Raw genomic sequence first — 17,748 nt, 5'->3', positions numbered from 1 at the left:
AATGTATCCTATCAAGAGTGGTGAGTGGGATGGGTGTGGAAAAGGCGTAAGGTACGCTGGGGGCCGCCCCTGAAAGCCAATCATGAGCATGGCAATAGGGACTGATTATGGTCAATTGATTCTACCTAAATTGTCTCTTTACGCTCGAGACTTTTGATATTGATTGATAATGAGTTGCCCAATGCTCCAGTCAATGCAAATAGCCCCAAGTATGAATCCCAACGCCGTAGCCATGCAACATGCATCAAATTTCTAGTCATCTTCTATAGATTCAACATCATCTTCGTCTGTAGAAGTCGCGGTACTATACACCTCTTGTTCCACGCTCCTACTCTGTCCTAAATAGCTCTTCGTGTCATCGTCCAATAGATGTCGTCCGATATGAAGCGGTCCCTCGTCCGTTGAAGGTTCCATGGACTTTCGACCAACAATAGGCTTTGGCTTGGTGAACACAATCTTCTTCCCAAACTAGCCCTCGGAACCTGTTGGATTCTCAGATGGCGAGCTTGCACATACAGCCACCGATGCTGAAGGATGATTCGACTCACTCCGAGAAGAGCTGCTAGAAGCACTCAAATCCTGTGACTCGCTAGCAGTAGAGTAGTCCTCCACTCGTGGCTCATTCTTCGACACGTTACTGGTAATTCTGGATGTGAATGAATGACTGCCTGGGAATTCTGGTTCACAAGTGGAATCGATTGATTGACGGGTCGCCGGGTGAGCAAGCATCGACGAGCTAGCTGTTTCTTGGTGATCTTTCCAATTGGATGTGATCTGTCTTGTCTTTGATCCATGCTCCTCTGGCGTGTCACTACTACTGCTACCGAAGACAAACTTCCTCCAGCTCTCATCTGCGTCTTTCTCTTTGCTCTCGACAACGGCTGTTGGCTTCTCAGTCTGTCTGGAGGATTTCCTGCTGGTAGGATAAGACTCGGCTTCGGCGTCGGTAGTTTGATGTTCTAGCAATCGAGAACTCTCGTAGTCTTCGCTTGTGTGTTGGTCTCCATTCGTGGACGACTGAACCTCTGCTCTTTCAAACAAAGGCTCCTCTGTCCCTTCTTGGTTCTCTGGAGACACTGAGTCGGAGATATCCTCGTTTTGACCAGCAGGATGTGCTTCAAATGGCCTCCTGGGAAGCAATACACTAATGCCGGGACTGATACTGACATTAGTGCGATATCTCTCGTCTCCGAATCCGTTGGTATCTTGTGAAGATTCTTGGTACAGAGGTGCAATCCACGACTCCCATAGTTTATTCTCATCGACTTGTGAACTGGGCACTGCTTCCCGTCTCTTCCCGACTTGTGCCTTTGTGCTTTGTGCGCTCTCAGATGAGTCCGATCGTATAAGTACAGAGACTCGAGAACTTTGAGGTTTTGGATGATGGATGGAAGTAGAAGAGGATGAGAAGACGACTTGACCAGGATGCATCCCATTGTGTGGGTCTACCGGTTCAGCAAGCTCTTGGACTCGAAATGGCGTAGTATCTGGCTCGCGGAGCAATTCCTCATCGAAGGAATCCCTATCAAAATCATCGTTCGGAGAAATGCCAGCCCAACTTTGGAAGTCCTCGAGATGTTGTTGGATCTGGTAGTCGTCACTTGGTAATCCAATTTGCATTTGGGCGATCTCCGGAGCTTGATAGGTATTCTGAGAATTCTCCCGAGAAAAGTGGATGTAATTATGGACAACATTGGAAGGCAATTCTTTCTCTTTGCCTTGAAAAACATCGTCGTCCAACAGCATCACATCAGATGGTGTAGCCTGAGATCTGTTGTGTATGGCTGTCCGAGGTGCCGAGCTGGAGCTGAGGCCCGGTGGTACCACTTTACCACCAATCGAGATTCTAACATCTGCCTTTTCTGCTTCTATTTGTCGCAGCTGTTTGGCCCATGCCGATGGCGCAATGTTGGCTGGACACCTAGCTCTTTGAGGAAATGGAGATGTGATGTGGGTTTGCTTCGTCTCGTATCGGGCTCGATGACCACCAGTTGGTATCTTTCTCCTCCTGCCAATATTCTCTTCATCCCTCGGTGATGCAAATGCAATCTGGAGCGGTTTTTGTATGCCGACTCCGACCCAGTCTCCTCTTCTTAAGACCCTCCTTCTTTTCTCAAACACGGACTCTTGCTCTTGTTTTGGCTCCACAAAGCTGTCAATCTCCGACAATGGCACAGACTCTTCGCGTTGCTGTTTGATGTTCCGTGGAGGAGGTGGAGGAGGGGTGGCATTATATAGATCGTCGTCTGGAACTCGAGCTGGAACTGGAACTGGACTGGGCTTGATTCGATTATTGGTTCTTGAAATATGTGAATTGACTCGATACGCTGATGATGTGTTTGTTTTGCTGCTCTCACGTTTTCCAGCAACATGGGCATTGGGGTAAAGACCGGTATGGTGTTGTGCAAGTAACCTGCTCTGCTCACGGTTCGATGTTACGTGAACTTGGTGTGCAGCTGGTGATTCGCGTTGACCGCGCTCGCGATCCTCCGCAATCAGGTCGAAGACAGACCATTTGACAGGCGACTTGAACTTGGAGCCACTGCGCAGGTTCTGGGCCACCTTTGCAAAGTGTTGCTTCTGCTGATGCTTGACACCACTAGCTGCTGTTGACCGTTGGAGACGGCCTCCCGTCCAGTTCATTGCATTTGTGGTAATGAAAAGAAGTGCATATAGGTTGGCACTCGTGTATGGATCTGGTGTAGATAACTCGCACGAGTGGTAAGCATGGAGAGAATGTTGATATTGTTGAAAGAGAGGGTGAAATCGGACGACCATTGGACCTGATTCTAGGGAAGACTCGCTTAGAGAACATGGTGAGGTCTGCTTTCCGGTTGGCCTCAAAAAACTCATTGAAAGTCGACGCAGATACTGCCGAAAAAAAATCTAACAAAAGAAAATCATGTTCCGTCATTTCATTAAAGGCATGAAGTCAGACATTATGATATATCGTCCCGTGTTGTTTTGACTTGCGTATGCCCGTCATCCTGCCGGCTTCGGTGCATTTCAAACTATTGTCTGGCCAAGCTCAGGAAGGAGAATACGACATCATTCGGGCCTTCGGCCCCCAAGACTTCAAAGATTTATGCATGATGATTGTAGAAGAGACAGGGGATTATAATAGGGAAAGATTTGCTAGTCACCTCAAGGCCATTTGCGATTGCATCTTTGCTGCATCTTCATGAAGGGACGACGTTCAAGGAAGCACGAAACCGGTCAGGGTGAGAATTATCCACCGCCGATACCTTACATACTACGGCAGTCATCTTCTAGTCATCATTTAACCGTTGATCTGGCGCTGCGACTGTATGTGTTCGAGAATGGCGGTGAGGCTTTTGGAGATGGGGACATCTATGAAACGGTTCGGAGATATTTACCCCAACGTCCTCCAGGAAGCAATGCCAAGCTGCATCGGCATCAACAAACCCACAGGCAGATGGTCAATATGTCTGGTGATCTTTGGTGGATTGGAATCCTGAGATTGTGGAGATGGAGAGACATGTCGTGGACTGCTGAAAGCTGTGCCACCGAGATGTGTTCGGTAGCTTATTAGCCTCACATAACATGGGTATGACTCCCGGGTCGACAACTTTATTTTAAGTCACCGGAATTCGATCACGATGCTGAACAGGTGCCGTACATGTGACCATGAGTATCCAATGTATAACTTACCTCCGAGATTGAGTATTTAGATACTTAGTTGTAAACAGATTCATAGACGTTGTGTCGTCCAAAAGAGATCCAAGTACCGAGCCGAGTTGGCAGAAAAACTAAACGACAAGTTTTACCGAAACTAATCCACCAATACGAACAACGCTTGAGTCACGGAGTCTAGGCAGCTTCATATTCTTAGATAAGCGCTTCCACCGCCATCCAACTACATCTGCTCCAGATGTGGTGGTGTGGTGTAATGGTAGCACGTCAGATTGTGGTGCAAAACACAACGAATCTCTGTCAATCTGGGTTCGATTCCCAGCACCGCCAAGAGCAATCTTGGATTGATACTTAGGGTGGTTCGATTCCACTAGAAGTGATCCTCATTTTTTTGACATTTTATTCTAATTATTACTTGCATTATCTGTCCAGCATAGGATGGCCTCATTTCAAAGGCAGACCAAGGCATTTCATTTTTGTGTGTACAGGTATTCGCTTAGGGCTTGTACTCTTAGTGGGGCATAGCGGGGTATATCAGAACTGGTCGAATCGTTCACGTAACTGTGTGCACATTCACCACGCAGAGAGTAGGAAATAAAAGCCACAGCTCTAGTAAAGATCAAACTTCTGGAATATCTTTACACTCAGTGCGTGTGTAAGGCCAAAACTTTTGCCCAAAGGATATCGGCAGAGCTGAGCAAAATCGGAGGCCGAAGGCGGGAGGAGGCATCCGGATTACCAAGCCCTGTCCCCATTGACAAAGGCTAACTATAAATTTATGACAGACAAGCGAATTGTAGCAAGAGGAGAACTGGCTATCATCTCAGTGTCAAGAGCCAAATACCTGGTGGATATTCGACCAAATACATGCTCGAAAGTCTGATATCATGGGAAATGGACTTATATAGCTTCACTCAAACTTAACTTACCCTCACTCTCAAAATCACAAAGCCAAAACCAGAGGTGAAGTATTCAATGCCTTTTCGCTGTCCTATCCAGGGTATCTAATGCAAACTTTACAAACGCCTCTGCACATACTCAACCAGAATCCCAAAATCCTCCGTGATCTCCAGCATTTTGCCCAGATCCGCACTCGTCAACATCTTGCTTTCACTCATTGTATCCTTATCTAGCACGTTCTCCTCAACGACCTCGACCACACCATTATGCTTGATGTCAAACGTGATGTAAGCTGAATTCGAACCTGGGATCTTTGCAAAAGGAAAGACGATACGGATCTGAGGTCCTGGTTTTAGGTTGACGTCCAAGGTCATTTCTTTCTGTGGTAGCGTTCCTTCCATAAAGGAATCGAATGCACTTCTAGTACTTGGCACTACCATTTTCTTGACTTCTGTCGAGAAAGTTTTTGATGAAGACCCAAAGCTCTTCTCAAGGAGCGTCGACGTGAAGGCATACTGCCTGAGATATGGAAGCATCTCGACCAGTTGTCTTGGATGCGAAAATGGTAATTCAGTTAACTCGTAACCATACTCGAATCCTTCGACCAAGAGATTATTCTTGTGGATCTGCGTTGTCTTCTTTCCATCCTTATCAAATACTGGAACTGTAACCTCGCACCTGATGACTCTTCCATCGTTGCTGTATCGCTCTTCCGGACTTCGAGGAAACAATAGGTCGTCAAAATACGCTGTTGGCTGTGTTGTATCAAAAGTCATATTGACAATGTGATAGAGCTGTGCTACTACGGAGCCTGGCACAACAAGTGGAGGATCAAACTTGGCAACAAACATGACTTCTGGTCGTCGCAGACCTGTGGTTTCATCGACAAGCTCAATAACGTCTCCTCTGGGAGCATCTCCCTCCTTTGGAGGGTCCGGCCCAGGTATTAGAGTAGTTTCGGGTTCCAGCCAGTCTAAGACAGGGCCATCTGCTGCTGCTAGGAGAAGATCCTCCGCGGGTACATTGTCTTTCTCAATCTCCGCAGAGATCCAATTCTCGGAGACCCGTGCTGATGTGTAGAATGCAGATGGCTTCTTGCCGCATTCGACCAACAGAGCCCATGTTTTGGTCTTGTCTTTCTGCTGACCAATTCGTCTCTTCTCTTGCCAGTAATCCAAGCTCAAACCGAGTCTGTTCCTTTCATGCATTACCGGCCTACCACTACGAGTACACATCACAGCTCTCTCGAGGAAATCTTGATCCTTGCCGACCATGTCCGGGCTCTCCCTCAGCTTCTCAACCTCCCATTTGTGTAGCTTCTCCAAGTTCTCATAAATCCCTGCAATTGCCTCGAAGCAATTAAAAGGCTTATTGGTTTGACCCAGAAGATCCTGAGCTGCCAACTTCTCCAGATTCGCTGCAAATCCATCTAGCTTCTTCGAAAGCGGACTCTCGTTCCCTGCTATCTCGAGATCCCGCATCAAGATTTCGCCAGCTCTATCCACATGCTTGTTGACAATGGGTGGTGATGTCGGGAACTGCAGAAGAACAGTCTTGACCAGTCCACTTTCGAAAACAAGATCCACGGATATAGCCTCTCCAGCAATGATGACAGGGCGCGAGGTGGTCCGACTTCTGATTTCGATGTCCTGCACAATTGACGCAAATCCCAACCGTGTGGCCAAATGCTGGATCCCTTTCTCACTAATCCGCCCTTGACTTGTCTGCCACGAAATGATTAGCATATTCTAGATGCGATCAAAAAGTTCAGACACATCTGCAAAGCATGCATACCTTCAAAATATCCATAACAGCTCCAAGCCTCCTCGCCCTATCCTCTTCATCTCCCCTCCCAGACCCCCCAATCCCATTATGCCCCGCGCCCACAGCCAAATGGCCAACTCCACCCAAAGGTGTACCCATACCTTCCAGACCTAATTCGAGTCCAGAAACACCTCCGAGCGCCATCGCCGCAGACGGACTATCATATCCGACACCAAACGACGAATTAGTAGGATGCCCCCCGCCGCCTGGGTATCCGTACATCGTATTTGAGTTGGCAGGCGACTTCTTCACCTGCTGCGGAGACGGCACGACAGAGCGAGGACCATGAGGAGAGAAAGCTGGATGGCTTGGGTGGTTCGAGGATGAGAATGGTGTTGAGACCGGCGGGGTCGCGACTACCTGCCCAGTGTGTTTGCCAGGGGTTGGAGTCGCCATTGTGGATTCAACGAGTGAGATGCGCGATCAAACTCAACGGGCGAATATCGCATCGTCAATCCATAAAATCTTGTTGTAAGTTGTAGTGCTTTGCAAGTTTCATGGATGTTGAGGAGACGCGATTTCAGACGCGACTTTGCAACCGTGCGGCCGCTTCAGATGACTTCACGTCAGCTCTCATGAAAGTCTTTGATTAAACATGAATCCATTACAAAATACTGGACAATAAGCACTAGTGGTGCTCTACGAACAATAATTTAACTATACTGAATTTTTTGAGGAACGCCTCTTCGACATTAACAGCAACAACGCTGTTTCCAAGCCCAAATATACCTTTGCTTACCATCGCTCTACCATTCCATAGCCACGTTGCTTGCCGTGGGTCAATCGAGTTTGATCAAATTCTCACTTCGCGAAGACGAAAGAGTTGCAGTGCCCCCATTCAAGTTTTTGTGCGGCATGCCTCCGAATCGTTGCTTGAATGCCTCTTTCTCCTTTTCTTGAAGTAACAAAAGCTCCAACTTTTGTTGAATCTGAGCTGGCTTAGTGTCGAGATCCTGGACCGGAGGTACAGGAAAGTTGAATTGACATTTGCCCGTCAAAGGAAATTTTGACACAAATCTGTCCAGAATCTGGTCTCTCCACATTGGATTAAGTGTATTGGCGACTCGACCAGGCTTTTCCATAGCTGAGAAACGCATCCTTGGAGTGGCAGGAACATCTGTTGTAGGCATTGGGATCAAAGGTGTAGGCAATTGCCGGGAAGTTGGATCTTGCCAGAGGGTATGGCCGAAGAGAAACGGTGGAGGGGGGACTGGAAATAAGGGACCAACTACAGGATGCCAGAGAGGATACCCGCTACCCAGATTCGGTTGCTGCAATATGTTTTGGTTGACTAGAGGCCAACCCAGGCCTGGTGGTGGTACTAGAGGAACGCCGCCGAACGGCATAGTGTTATGCTCATACATTTGGGTCGACATTGCAACATCCTCAATTGGGTGCTCATAGGTCGTATTGCAAGCCTGGGCGCCTTGAAGCAAGTGCTGCAGTTCCGGTGGATGATCAGTCTCTAAGCCATGATCAGGTTTAGCAGCATCGTGTAGCCATTGCCTAATCCATTCTGCCTGAAGCTGCCTGTCAAACTCACTGACCTCAGAGGCAAGGTTTGGATACTCTTCATACTCTTTATCAAATGATATAGGTTTCTCGAAGCTGGGTATACGTTCTCGACTAGGCTCGGCTGACTTCTTTGGAGACTGCTCTGAATGGATCTTTATCCAAATTGGCTCTTGGGACTGTTTATCTGGCGAGAAAGCGTTGCGCTCGCGCAGTGCTGGAGGAACATACTTTTCAGCTTTGGGAGCAACGCGAACCTCTGGCTTGGGAGCAAGATTTTCATCGCAAGACTGATGCTGTTTCCGAAGCCTTGAAATGAACGATTGTGTCTCAACCACTGGATCGGATTGTGTAGCCCTGCGCTTGGTCTCCGTGAAGCCATGGAAGACTGGCGCCAGAGGATTGAGCTTCTTGACTTCACGGAAGCTTGGAGCGGTTTTGACTTGGATACTTGTCTCGTCACTACCAACAAGTGTCTGCTCGGTAGACTCTGATTTCGACCTTTCACGGGTTTTAGACTGCTTCGTTGTTGTGGACTGAATCAAACCGGCAGTCAAAGCCTCGCGGTAGCTCTTCTGGTCTTTCGTAGCAACAGCTTTTGAGATGATGTCGTTCCATCTAGAATCTTGATTACCGACTCCTTGTTCTGTGTTTATCGTTTCCTGAAGAGCCTGGACGTTTGATTCTGAGTTGATTGCTTCCTGTACCGTGACCTCGCTTGACTCGTCATCGCTCTCGACATTTCTCAATGCTTCAAGAAGCTGGGCAAGAACTTGTTTGTCTCCTTTTTTCAACCCCTTGATGGTTTTTGTAAAAGCTTTGAGGCGTTCTTCTAGGCTTTTTGTACTGCCAGCGGTGGCCTCTGATGGCTTCGCTTTAGGCTCAGCAACAGTCGTCGCAGGCGAAGTCTTTGGCCCTAGTGAGACAATCGATGGATCCCATCTGACAGATTTGACTGAGTCGTGGCTCTTGTCACTGCGACGATGCTGACCTCGATTGCTCTGGGTGAGGATAGAGCGTATTTTCGATTCGAGATCTTGTTCGCGCTGTCCTTCCGTTTGCGTAGATCGCATACTTTCGCCTGATTTACAAGACGAGATTGTCTTGGAAACCTTCTTGTCATTACCAGTTGGTCTGGTGGGAGGAGACCATAAATCGGGCTCCAGAATTCCGGGTTCGGTCATCTGCTTCGACTGTTGTGCAGCAACATGAACTTTCATGGAAGTAGCTGAAGGAATAATCGATATTGGTATTGGTGTTGAGGGTCGAGGATAACCAACCAACTCCCAGTCGTAAGCCTCATCCTCATGAGTCAACGTTCGGTCTGGAATAACTTTGACCAAGAATGAATTCGACCTAGTGGCCTGAGAAATCTCGCTAAGATGCTCGAACTGGGCCTTATCGTTCTCTGTAGGCTCTAAACTTCTAGGAGAAACGATGCTATCGTGATGTGATTCGCGAGCATGGAGGGTCGATGCTCGTTGCGTCAGATGTCGAGCGCCCTCGTCTTGTCTACTAGGAGCCATGTTTCCTCGATTCCTCAGAGCTGGTGACCTCGTGGATGCCGCCGCTGCTTCACGAGATCTTTCGGCGAACTTGCTTGGATGCAAGTTGGTGTCAGGGGGATATCTTGTTTTGTAAGCCGAGAAATCGGGAACGCTGTCTTTGCGAGTGGGAGATGACTTTCCAGCTCTCGATCTGAGACTTGTGTGTGGTGATCCACTCGGTTTTGAGCTGCTTCCTTCAGCTGATCGTTGTCTATTGGCCTTGACGACAGACGTCTCCTCTTCCTTGCCCTTGCCCCGCAAAGTGATGCGGCTCGCCGGCTTAGGATTTGACTTCAATACGATGCGTTGCACTCGTTTCTCATTCTGTGTCTTCTTGACTACATGGATATTGTCCTCTACCTTATCCTTACCTCTATCGTTGCCGCTGTATTTTCCGTCCTCGCCTCCGCCTTCTCGACTGTTGTTTTGCTTCTTCATGTTGTAAACCTCAGTTGATTCATAGGCCAATGCTGCATTCCAGTATTCTATGCAAAGTTTCTCGTAGGATCCAGGTTGATGATGGAGACGCTAGTATAATTCAACGATGCATAGACTGAGTCGATCAAGTGAAGATAGTCAAGTTGTAGGAGTCCACTTGCCCTCTTGGTCTCTCGAGAAAACACCTAGAAATAGGCGATAGCTACTCCTTATAAGAGGGTCAAGTAAAGAACCCCCAAGTAGTTTCATATACAGCGCAGACAGGCCAAGAGACAAATCGCCACAATATAATAGGAAGCCTGGAGAGTATCCTGCGGAACAGGTTCAGTAATACCGGAATAAGGTCGGATATAGAAGGTGACGAAGGCAGTGTGAACCTCGAAGGCGTCAAGGGCGCGGGAAACCTGTCGACGGAAAGCCCTCTGTATATATGTGTGACTGGTGATTCTGATACTCGAGTCTCTGGACCTGCTCTAAGAACCGAGCCCGCTCCCAGTACTGTAGGTGCCACAGCTGTGAAGCGAGTTGAGGGCCAAGGTAGATTTTGAGCTCCCTCGATTGTGAACTCTTCCAAGTCGTAGCAGTCTGAACTAAGTCAACCCCCATTCTACTATGATTGTTCATAACAGGCTAACTTACAAAAGTACCGCTGTGCCTCGAAATTGCGTTGGAAGTGGTTTTCCCGAGCAACGTTCTCTACGAGTGGTTCGCGCCGATGAAAGTTCGGGAGGTCTTCTACTTCGAAATTATGGAGATATAGCCAATGCTTAGAGACTTGCATGGAGGGATGATGGAAGGGATGTCTGCTAGTCGCTATTCGAGCTCGTAATGCTGTTCTCCAATAAGAAGAAAGAGTTGCAAGTCGCAATAATATGCTGTGCTCAACGCTGAATGTGAAAGCAAGTTGAAGTTTCTCGGCTGCAAGCAGGAGAAAGCGACTTATCTGACGTTCTGACGCTTGAGGAAGGAGGCAGTGGGCATAAGGGTTGTCAACGATTAAGCGAAACGAGAAAGCACAACCCAGAAAATTAAGTTCAGGCAGTTCGTAAGATGTAAGAATATATGGCGTGAAAGAACGGGAAGAGACAAGAGCCGAACTTGAAATTGGGAGTTTCATATGCTCCAAACGTTGAGGACATCAACCTCAATTCTCGATCATTTTACATCAATAACCAAAGTGTGGGATAGATTCGCTACCAATTTTACTCCCAAGCCATGCCACTAGAATCGAAATAAATACTCGAAGAGAAAAGTTCCACATTCTAGACAGTTCCAGCATGAGCAGATAACCATTGTCCAAACGCAAGCTGGAACTTCAGTCAGTTGAATGAACACAACAACAGGTACCTTATGAATCAAACTTACCGGATTTCTGGTCTGCATAAAGACAGTCCCTGGACCTGTAAACTTGCAAACCAGGCCTTCTCCGGAAGAGAGACCAGAGATAATTCCTCCAGATGCTACACGCTCGAGGATGTATTTCGTGTTCCATGCAACCAAGTGGCCATTGTCCACAATGTATCTTTCTCCGTCGGCAAGCTAAACATTATCAATATTACACCACAATCAAACATTACGTTAGGACAGCACTTACATCTTTCCTAATAATCGCACCCAAACTGGTGATCCAAAGCAACCCATTGCCACTCATCTTATACACAAACAAGCCCTCTCCGGAAAACATAGCTTTTCCAATACCCTGTCTCTTATACTCTTTAACAATCCCCTGAGTACAAGCTAAGAAAGCATCTCGACCAACAGACCACTGATCATCGCCCGATAGTCGGATATTGGTGATATCTCCCAGAGAAGCAGGAGCAAGGAGTAGTTCTCCCGGACCAGTGAATGTCGAATGTGCCATCTCACCCGAAGCAATCAGTTTCTTGATGGAAAACTTAACAGTACCCTTTAGAGTTACGGTGGGAGTCATGGCAATCATCGCACCTGAATTATTTGTCAGTCTCATCTCTTGCATCACTATTCCAAGCACATACCAGGCTTTACAGTCAAAGGACATCCCATCGCCAGTTGCAACGTCAAAATACTGTTCGTATCTCGATGACTGATCCTATAACTCCCTCCATTGAAAGTCCCCACATCATCCTGCGTCGTACTAGCGCCGATGAAATGCGCAGCGGCAGGCGCACCATGATCCAGATTTATGTTCTGACTCGTGTCCAAAGCCGGTTTCTCTTCCGGATAGTTGTCTTTCTCGGGGTGTCCTGCGTATCCGCCGGATGGAGGTGGTTGGTCATATGATGGCAACGGAGATGGTGCAGGTGCTCCTCCTAGAACAGGTTGCTGTTGCTGCTGGTACGAGGTTCTATGCGAGAAGTTGGGTGGGGGTTGTTGATAGTGCTGTTGGACTTGTTGCGGGATCTGTTGTTGAGGTGGAGGAGTCTGATAATGTTGCTGGAGTTGGGGAGGTGTGAGCTGTGGTGGAGGAGGATAAGATCCACCTTGAGGTGGAGTGCTTGTTTGTGGAGGAGGAGGATAGTATTGGTGGGAGGTTTGAGTGGGAGGAGGTGAGGATGGAGGAGGCGCAAAGTGTTGCTGCTGTTGCTGTGGCACTGTACAAGAGTGAGTTGTGCTGTGAAAGCCATAAATGATTCAACATACTACCATTTCCAGCGCCAGGAGGGGCTTCAGAAAGTTAGCAGACGGCCGACTTGCAGATGTACAGAACTCACGAGGGTAATAGCCCGACATTTCGGAGATTACGAAACTTCAATGTGGTATACAAATGATGAATTGGACGAAATCGAAGCTGTAAAGAGCTTCGTTGGAAATATTTCCAGTGCTTTTCTTCCAGTGTCAGCTCAGCTGCAGCCTTGTTCTGCCCCACACTCTCAGAATTGCTCACCTCAGCTCTTGGCTTTCGCAGACCTTCTCAACTTTCACAAGCAAACTTGAGTCAACTGAAGTATCAATGGCACAGGGACAATCGATGATGTTGAAAAAAGAGCAAACAAAAGAATAATTAACAGAAACAAGAGCTCTCAAGCCAGCTCACGGACGAGGTCTCAGTAGCGGGGGTACGCTACTTAACGCGTTCATAGAACCAGTTTGGTGGGGGCTGTGTCTATTTCCATCCCCAATGGGCGGCTACTTGGCCGCTCTCAAGCCTATCCTATGAGACTACTTTTCCCTAGTTATGGAATTCGAGGAATGGGAGGCGAGGAAAATGCTGCCGGCCGGGCGCTTACGGAAAGGCTACTTGGCGCGGTACACAACGCAAGTGGTTCAATCACGGTCTTGGTAACTCTGATAGAATGGGTTTCTGGACCTAGCTTCACGTTCGCATATGTGGAATAGAAAGATCTCGCGAGAATGATATACTTTCTTTGCAGAAATTAGAGTCTGGCTCACTCAAATCTCTCAATCTTGCTGCAATACTGTGGCAGATCTTCTATGTACGTCTTTGTGTGGACCATCATTAGATGCAACCTTCCCTCCTAATTGCACAAGCCTAGCCTCATTATGCATGATCGAACTCCGGTAGTGAAATCCGAACAGAAAATTCCCAATGCAGCCATGCTAACAGTCCTCTAACCTTGCTGTCTGCGTCTTTTTCCGACTTGAGCGGAGAAACCGGTCTTGATAGCAGTAACACTTCGTCGAGATCCACATGAGTTGCAGGTGATGAAATACAATCGGTTCTCTCCCTTGTTGAGTTCGGTGTCTGGAGACCGGCAAGTTTTGCAGGTGACATATTCCACTGATACTTGTTAGAATGAGTTATAAACGGGAAATTGAATGAACTCACTGATATATCTCCTCAAGACGTTCTCAATTTGCTTCTGCTGGAATCGACCTTTGATGACCAGACGTCTGCTACCATCGACGGAACCACTCGTACCCAACTCAGCAAACAGATATGAAGTAACGTGCTCGTCGGTTCTCTTCATACGCTTGCAAATCTCAGCAATATTGGCGAAAATGGTCTTCTTGTTTCCTTCACGGAGACATTGAGGAGGGGGGATCTTGTAGCTTCTCGAGCCGCTGGATGCGTGATCTGGGTTCTTTTGTGCGAGGAGGGTGAAGAATCGGGACAGGAGAAGATCGTATGGGATCTTGACTTCGGAGTCGTGTTGCCAGATACCAGTTCCCTTCTCCATATCACCTGCATCGACAAGCTTCTTCTCGGCGGGTTCAGCAGGTTCAGCTTCACCTTCCTTTCCTTCGAGATCGAGCGCAGCAAGCTTGGCGGCGAATTCGTCCTCGGTACCTTCCTTGGGCTTCTTACTCTTCTTCTTCTTCTTCATTGATGAGAGGTCCAATCCGCCATCCTCTGCTGGAGCCGCCTCGCCACCTTCTGCCTCTGCCTCATCCGCCTTGGGCTTCTTGGTCTTCTTCTTCTTCATGCCCTTCAGCATATTGGCTACATCGTCGTCATCATCCTTCGTGGGCTCCTTGTCACCATCATCGAGGCCTTGGATCGGATCAGTAAAGTCTCCTAAAGCCTGTGATAGTGGCGGCGTACTTGGTGAGTGGGATATGGCCGTGTCTTTTGAGTCGTCGTGACCGTCTTCCTTCATTGTGACTGAACCGTTCTCGTCGACAATTGTTGTTCCTTCGCTGAAAGCTACCGATTTACGCGGTTTTCGTTCATGTGTGGGTTGGGCTTCCTACGAGGTGGTGTTACAAATTTTGAATCTCAAAGGTGAATCAGGTGGGGTTGAACAAAGGCGAACTTACAACGTCCGCCATGATTGCGGTTTGATTTTTATTGACGAAACTGTTCTGACACCGAGGTATCTTCCCAATTATTATTATTCTCAAAGGGTTTTGGTTTCGAGTCGCAAGGTTTGTGGTTGTGTTTGAATGAAGAATCTTGGTTTCGCCCACACTTAAAAGTGAATCCGAATCGATGAGTCAAGTCATGTGTGCACGTGCCGAGCGTAATGCGCAGCCAAAAGCGGGTAGCTCCATAGGCATCGAAGTGTAGTCCAAAGTCCTGCCGGTATCTTGCACATTGAATCTGCAGAATCTCCTTCGCAGTCCTAGTACTTTGAAATCACTCAATGCATCGGTGCTGCCGGCGGTAGCGCTCTGTGCTTCTTCCTAAATCCAATTCCCACCACCATCTCCGCAAAGATGTCTACCTCGGATTCATACATCATTCAGGATGCCTCTCCGGAATCTTCCAATGACCAAGACGAGATCGATTCGCTTCCTTCTTCGGATCTCAGTAGTGATTTAGACTCGGAGGAAGAGTCCGACGCACAGAAGGAGTGGGAAGCAAGCTTACAACAGCTGGAATTGATCTTGACGATGGTCATTGTGCCTTACGCTGGGAAGTACTTTGGCAGAAAGTTTGCATATTGGAGTACGTATTCATAGGATCCGTCATAGATTGGCTATATACTGATCACATTGGACTACAGGTTGGGCAAAATACATGACCTGGATGTATCCCGTCGAAGTCAGGTACACGAACAAAACTGCATTTAAGGCTGCCGGTGCGGTGGAAGCTGCTGCATCACTGTGATGACAGAATGGACATATGAGGCTGCATAAAGTATAGACGCCAGATTATGGGAGAAGCCTGCAGGTATTGCATTGGGATTGGCGTTGATGGTGTTCAAGCATATTGTGTATAGATTGTGCTTTTACAAGCACCAGTACATATAAGAACGAAGCTCCTCTTGACGAGTGGATACCTCACAAAGACCTACCTTTGGAAAGTATGAAAGGGATACTTAGATGGTACTTTCTCGAAGAACTTCTAGGATGACTAAATTGCACCGAGAAATTGGAAGCTAAATCGAGTGGCGAGATAACCTTCTACATTCAAACATCTCTTCCCCTTTGCCAACTACAAATTAATTACTACAAGTGTGTTGAAGTCGTAAAGTCTGATACATTCATCATATCACATCCATCAAGAGGGTGAATCCATATCCACTCCCGCAATATATGGCGTATAATGGTTGAAGGTTCTGAATTTTTATTTGATTGTACAACATACACTTACTCTTACCATTCCCCCACTCCTACTCATATATACATTAAGTTATGATTACCACAGCTATGTCAATCGCTGATTGTAAGCCAAATACTCATACAAACGAACGCCTTGCCTTTCCTTTCCTGCATTGCAAGCTGTTCCCAACCCAGGTATCCAACACTTCGTGTATTTTAATTTCGTTACTATGCAGGTCGTGGATCTTCACCTTCCACCAGTTTGTCAAGATGCCCGCATCATACATGAGGTCCTATCGAACAAGTCAGTTTGATTCTCAAGCGAGCAAAGGCGGACAACGCTAAGCAGTCAATCGCGAGTGCATAGGACTGTTTACCATCGATGTTGTCTCTACTTGTCATTTAGACTTGGGACATGGATGGCCCACCTCTGCGGATACCACCTCTCATTGACGACGAGCCTCCTGAGTTCTTGAAAGAGAGGAATGCAGAAATGGCAAATGCGGGTAGGAGGAACCAGAAGAAAGCAGTGCTAGCCTGGAGCTCTCGGCATCGCTTTCCCGTGTCGTGGGAGCCGTTCGTAAGATGGTTTGTGGAAGTGTATCCCTTCAAATTGTCAGTTGTCGTGATCTTGCAAGGAGGGGGACGTTGTCAACATACACCGTTGCTGCAGCTGTGTACGCCCAACTTGGCAGCAAGAACCACACCAGCGATGAATGTGAGGAGAGCAGCAATGATATCGCCAACAGCCAAGATGATACCGGCTGCTGAGATATCCATAAAGGCTGCGCCTATGCCGAATAGGACGACTAACATGTCCCACACTGTCACGAAGATGGCGTAGTTGATGCTTGATGGGTTACCGGCAAATGCTGTTGCGATGACATTGCCAATCAATGCCATGGTAATGAGGGTCCATAGGAACTCCCATCCGCGGAGTGCGATCTGAGGGACAGAAACCATTTTGTTGGTGTTTATTTGGTTCGGTGGATGCGAGGGATTGGAGAAAGAAGCAGGCTTGCTACTCGTTGAGGTCGAAGAAGACGGGCGAAGAGGGTATATTCTGCAGATAGTTTTAATGTGAGAAGATTATTCGAAGCTCAGAGCGCGATGGGAGGAGGTGTGTAGCTTTAATGGTGCTGATGCGCACTGGGGTGATGTGATTGAATGGGCGACGGCTTGCCGGAACTGTATGAGATCATACCTTGCGCTAGGGTGGTGGGTTTGGTTTGAAAACTTCGAGTCAAGACTCTAGAACTGATGATGCGGTATTCTGGACTGCGAAAAAGCTGACAGTAAGATTCGGGATGATGATGAGCTATTGTCTGCACTGGTGAAAGCGTCTCAAAATTGTCTGGTTGTTGAAGATTGAAGTGGGATGACTTTCTCTATTTGTTGCTTGCCCCTCATACGACCGACACAACGTGGAAGCTGCGAGGGGACAACCGGGCAACACAACAGCCAGGGATCACAGCGTTTTGATGAAACATCGAATGCTGACTGTAATCCAATGAATCACCACGCCATGTCCAAGAGGAATTGACTGGTGAGTTAGGATTCTATCATGATACCCAGCGGCAAACTATCGGCTTCCTTCTCATCCATCGAATAAATGCGTTTTCGCCATCGCCCAGACCACGCAGCCGAAAAGTGTCTCACCTGAAAACTCCACAATAAAAGTCCAAGCTCTCGTGAATCCGGAGAAGGAGATCCTGACGTAGGCGGCTAACCGCACATTACACAAGAGCCTACACCGCAAGCTCCACGAGATCAAGTTCTTTTACGATGGGAATCGCAGATCAACGGCGGAGTAAGATGAGCGATACTCGAAAAGTATAAGCAGACTCGAGTAGCTTCTGCACGCGGATGCTTACATGCAGTCTCATGACGTGCTGATCACTTTTCACAGGCTGCAGTTCGAGGTGTAATCCACTGCCGGCCTTCGATT

At 47.7% G+C, this 17,748-nt stretch overlaps 6 protein-coding genes and 1 non-coding gene across 7 annotated transcripts; 2 read left to right on the top strand and 5 right to left on the bottom strand.

The window, feature by feature from the left end:
• Positions 1-252: 252 nt before the first annotated feature.
• LY89DRAFT_668355 (uncharacterized protein) lies at positions 253-2,643 on the bottom strand (the record flags this gene model as incomplete). The annotated part of the gene is made up of 2 exons (XM_018213037.1): positions 253-468; positions 517-2,643. The coding sequence occupies 2 exons, from the start codon at positions 2,641-2,643 to the stop codon at positions 253-255; spliced, it is 2,343 nt and encodes a 780-aa protein (XP_018072527.1).
• A 1,253-nt stretch (positions 2,644-3,896) lies between these two features.
• Positions 3,897-3,984, top strand: LY89DRAFT_t30. Its single transcript has one exon. It is a non-coding gene; the product is annotated as a tRNA-His (tRNA).
• Positions 3,985-4,627: 643 nt separating this feature from the next.
• LY89DRAFT_614735 (uncharacterized protein) lies at positions 4,628-6,871 on the bottom strand. The gene is made up of 2 exons (XM_018210701.1): positions 6,349-6,871; positions 4,628-6,278 (listed from the first exon to the last, which is right to left on the bottom strand). Exons 1-2 carry the CDS (start codon positions 6,772-6,774, stop codon positions 4,671-4,673), a joined length of 2,034 nt encoding a protein of 677 aa, XP_018072526.1. The 5' UTR covers positions 6,775-6,871; the 3' UTR covers positions 4,628-4,670.
• Positions 6,872-10,910: 4,039 nt separating this feature from the next.
• On the bottom strand, positions 10,911-12,917 carry LY89DRAFT_684108 (DUF124-domain-containing protein). Its single transcript, XM_018214816.1, has 7 exons — positions 12,739-12,917; positions 12,566-12,680; positions 12,495-12,518; positions 11,870-12,445; positions 11,470-11,819; positions 11,241-11,414; positions 10,911-11,182 (listed from the first exon to the last, which is right to left on the bottom strand). Exons 2-7 carry the CDS (start codon positions 12,582-12,584, stop codon positions 11,138-11,140), a joined length of 1,188 nt encoding a protein of 395 aa, XP_018072525.1. The 5' UTR covers positions 12,585-12,680; positions 12,739-12,917; the 3' UTR covers positions 10,911-11,137.
• Positions 12,918-13,423: 506 nt separating this feature from the next.
• On the bottom strand, positions 13,424-14,585 carry LY89DRAFT_668351 (uncharacterized protein; the record flags this gene model as incomplete). Its single annotated transcript, XM_018213036.1, has 3 exons — positions 13,424-13,593; positions 13,642-14,503; positions 14,574-14,585. 3 exons carry the CDS (start codon positions 14,583-14,585, stop codon positions 13,424-13,426), a joined length of 1,044 nt encoding a protein of 347 aa, XP_018072524.1.
• Positions 14,586-14,817: 232 nt separating this feature from the next.
• LY89DRAFT_684106 (uncharacterized protein) lies at positions 14,818-15,683 on the top strand. The gene is made up of 2 exons (XM_018214815.1): positions 14,818-15,204; positions 15,263-15,683. Exons 1-2 carry the CDS (start codon positions 14,973-14,975, stop codon positions 15,364-15,366), a joined length of 336 nt encoding a protein of 111 aa, XP_018072523.1. The 5' UTR covers positions 14,818-14,972; the 3' UTR covers positions 15,367-15,683.
• A 234-nt stretch (positions 15,684-15,917) lies between these two features.
• LY89DRAFT_684105 (putative Non-classical export protein 2) lies at positions 15,918-17,022 on the bottom strand. Its single transcript, XM_018214814.1, has 4 exons — positions 17,005-17,022; positions 16,461-16,863; positions 16,178-16,406; positions 15,918-16,093 (listed from the first exon to the last, which is right to left on the bottom strand). Exons 2-3 carry the CDS (start codon positions 16,761-16,763, stop codon positions 16,203-16,205), a joined length of 507 nt encoding a protein of 168 aa, XP_018072522.1. The 5' UTR covers positions 16,764-16,863; positions 17,005-17,022; the 3' UTR covers positions 15,918-16,093; positions 16,178-16,202.
• Between the last annotated feature and the right edge of the window lie 726 nt (positions 17,023-17,748).

This window comes from Mollisia scopiformis (genome assembly GCF_001500285.1).
Source record: "Mollisia scopiformis unplaced genomic scaffold LY89scaffold_10, whole genome shotgun sequence".
Taxonomy (NCBI): domain Eukaryota; kingdom Fungi; phylum Ascomycota; class Leotiomycetes; order Helotiales; family Mollisiaceae; genus Mollisia; species Mollisia scopiformis.
Note: the sequence above shows the minus strand (reverse complement) of the source record. Positions and strands in the feature narration are given on the sequence as shown.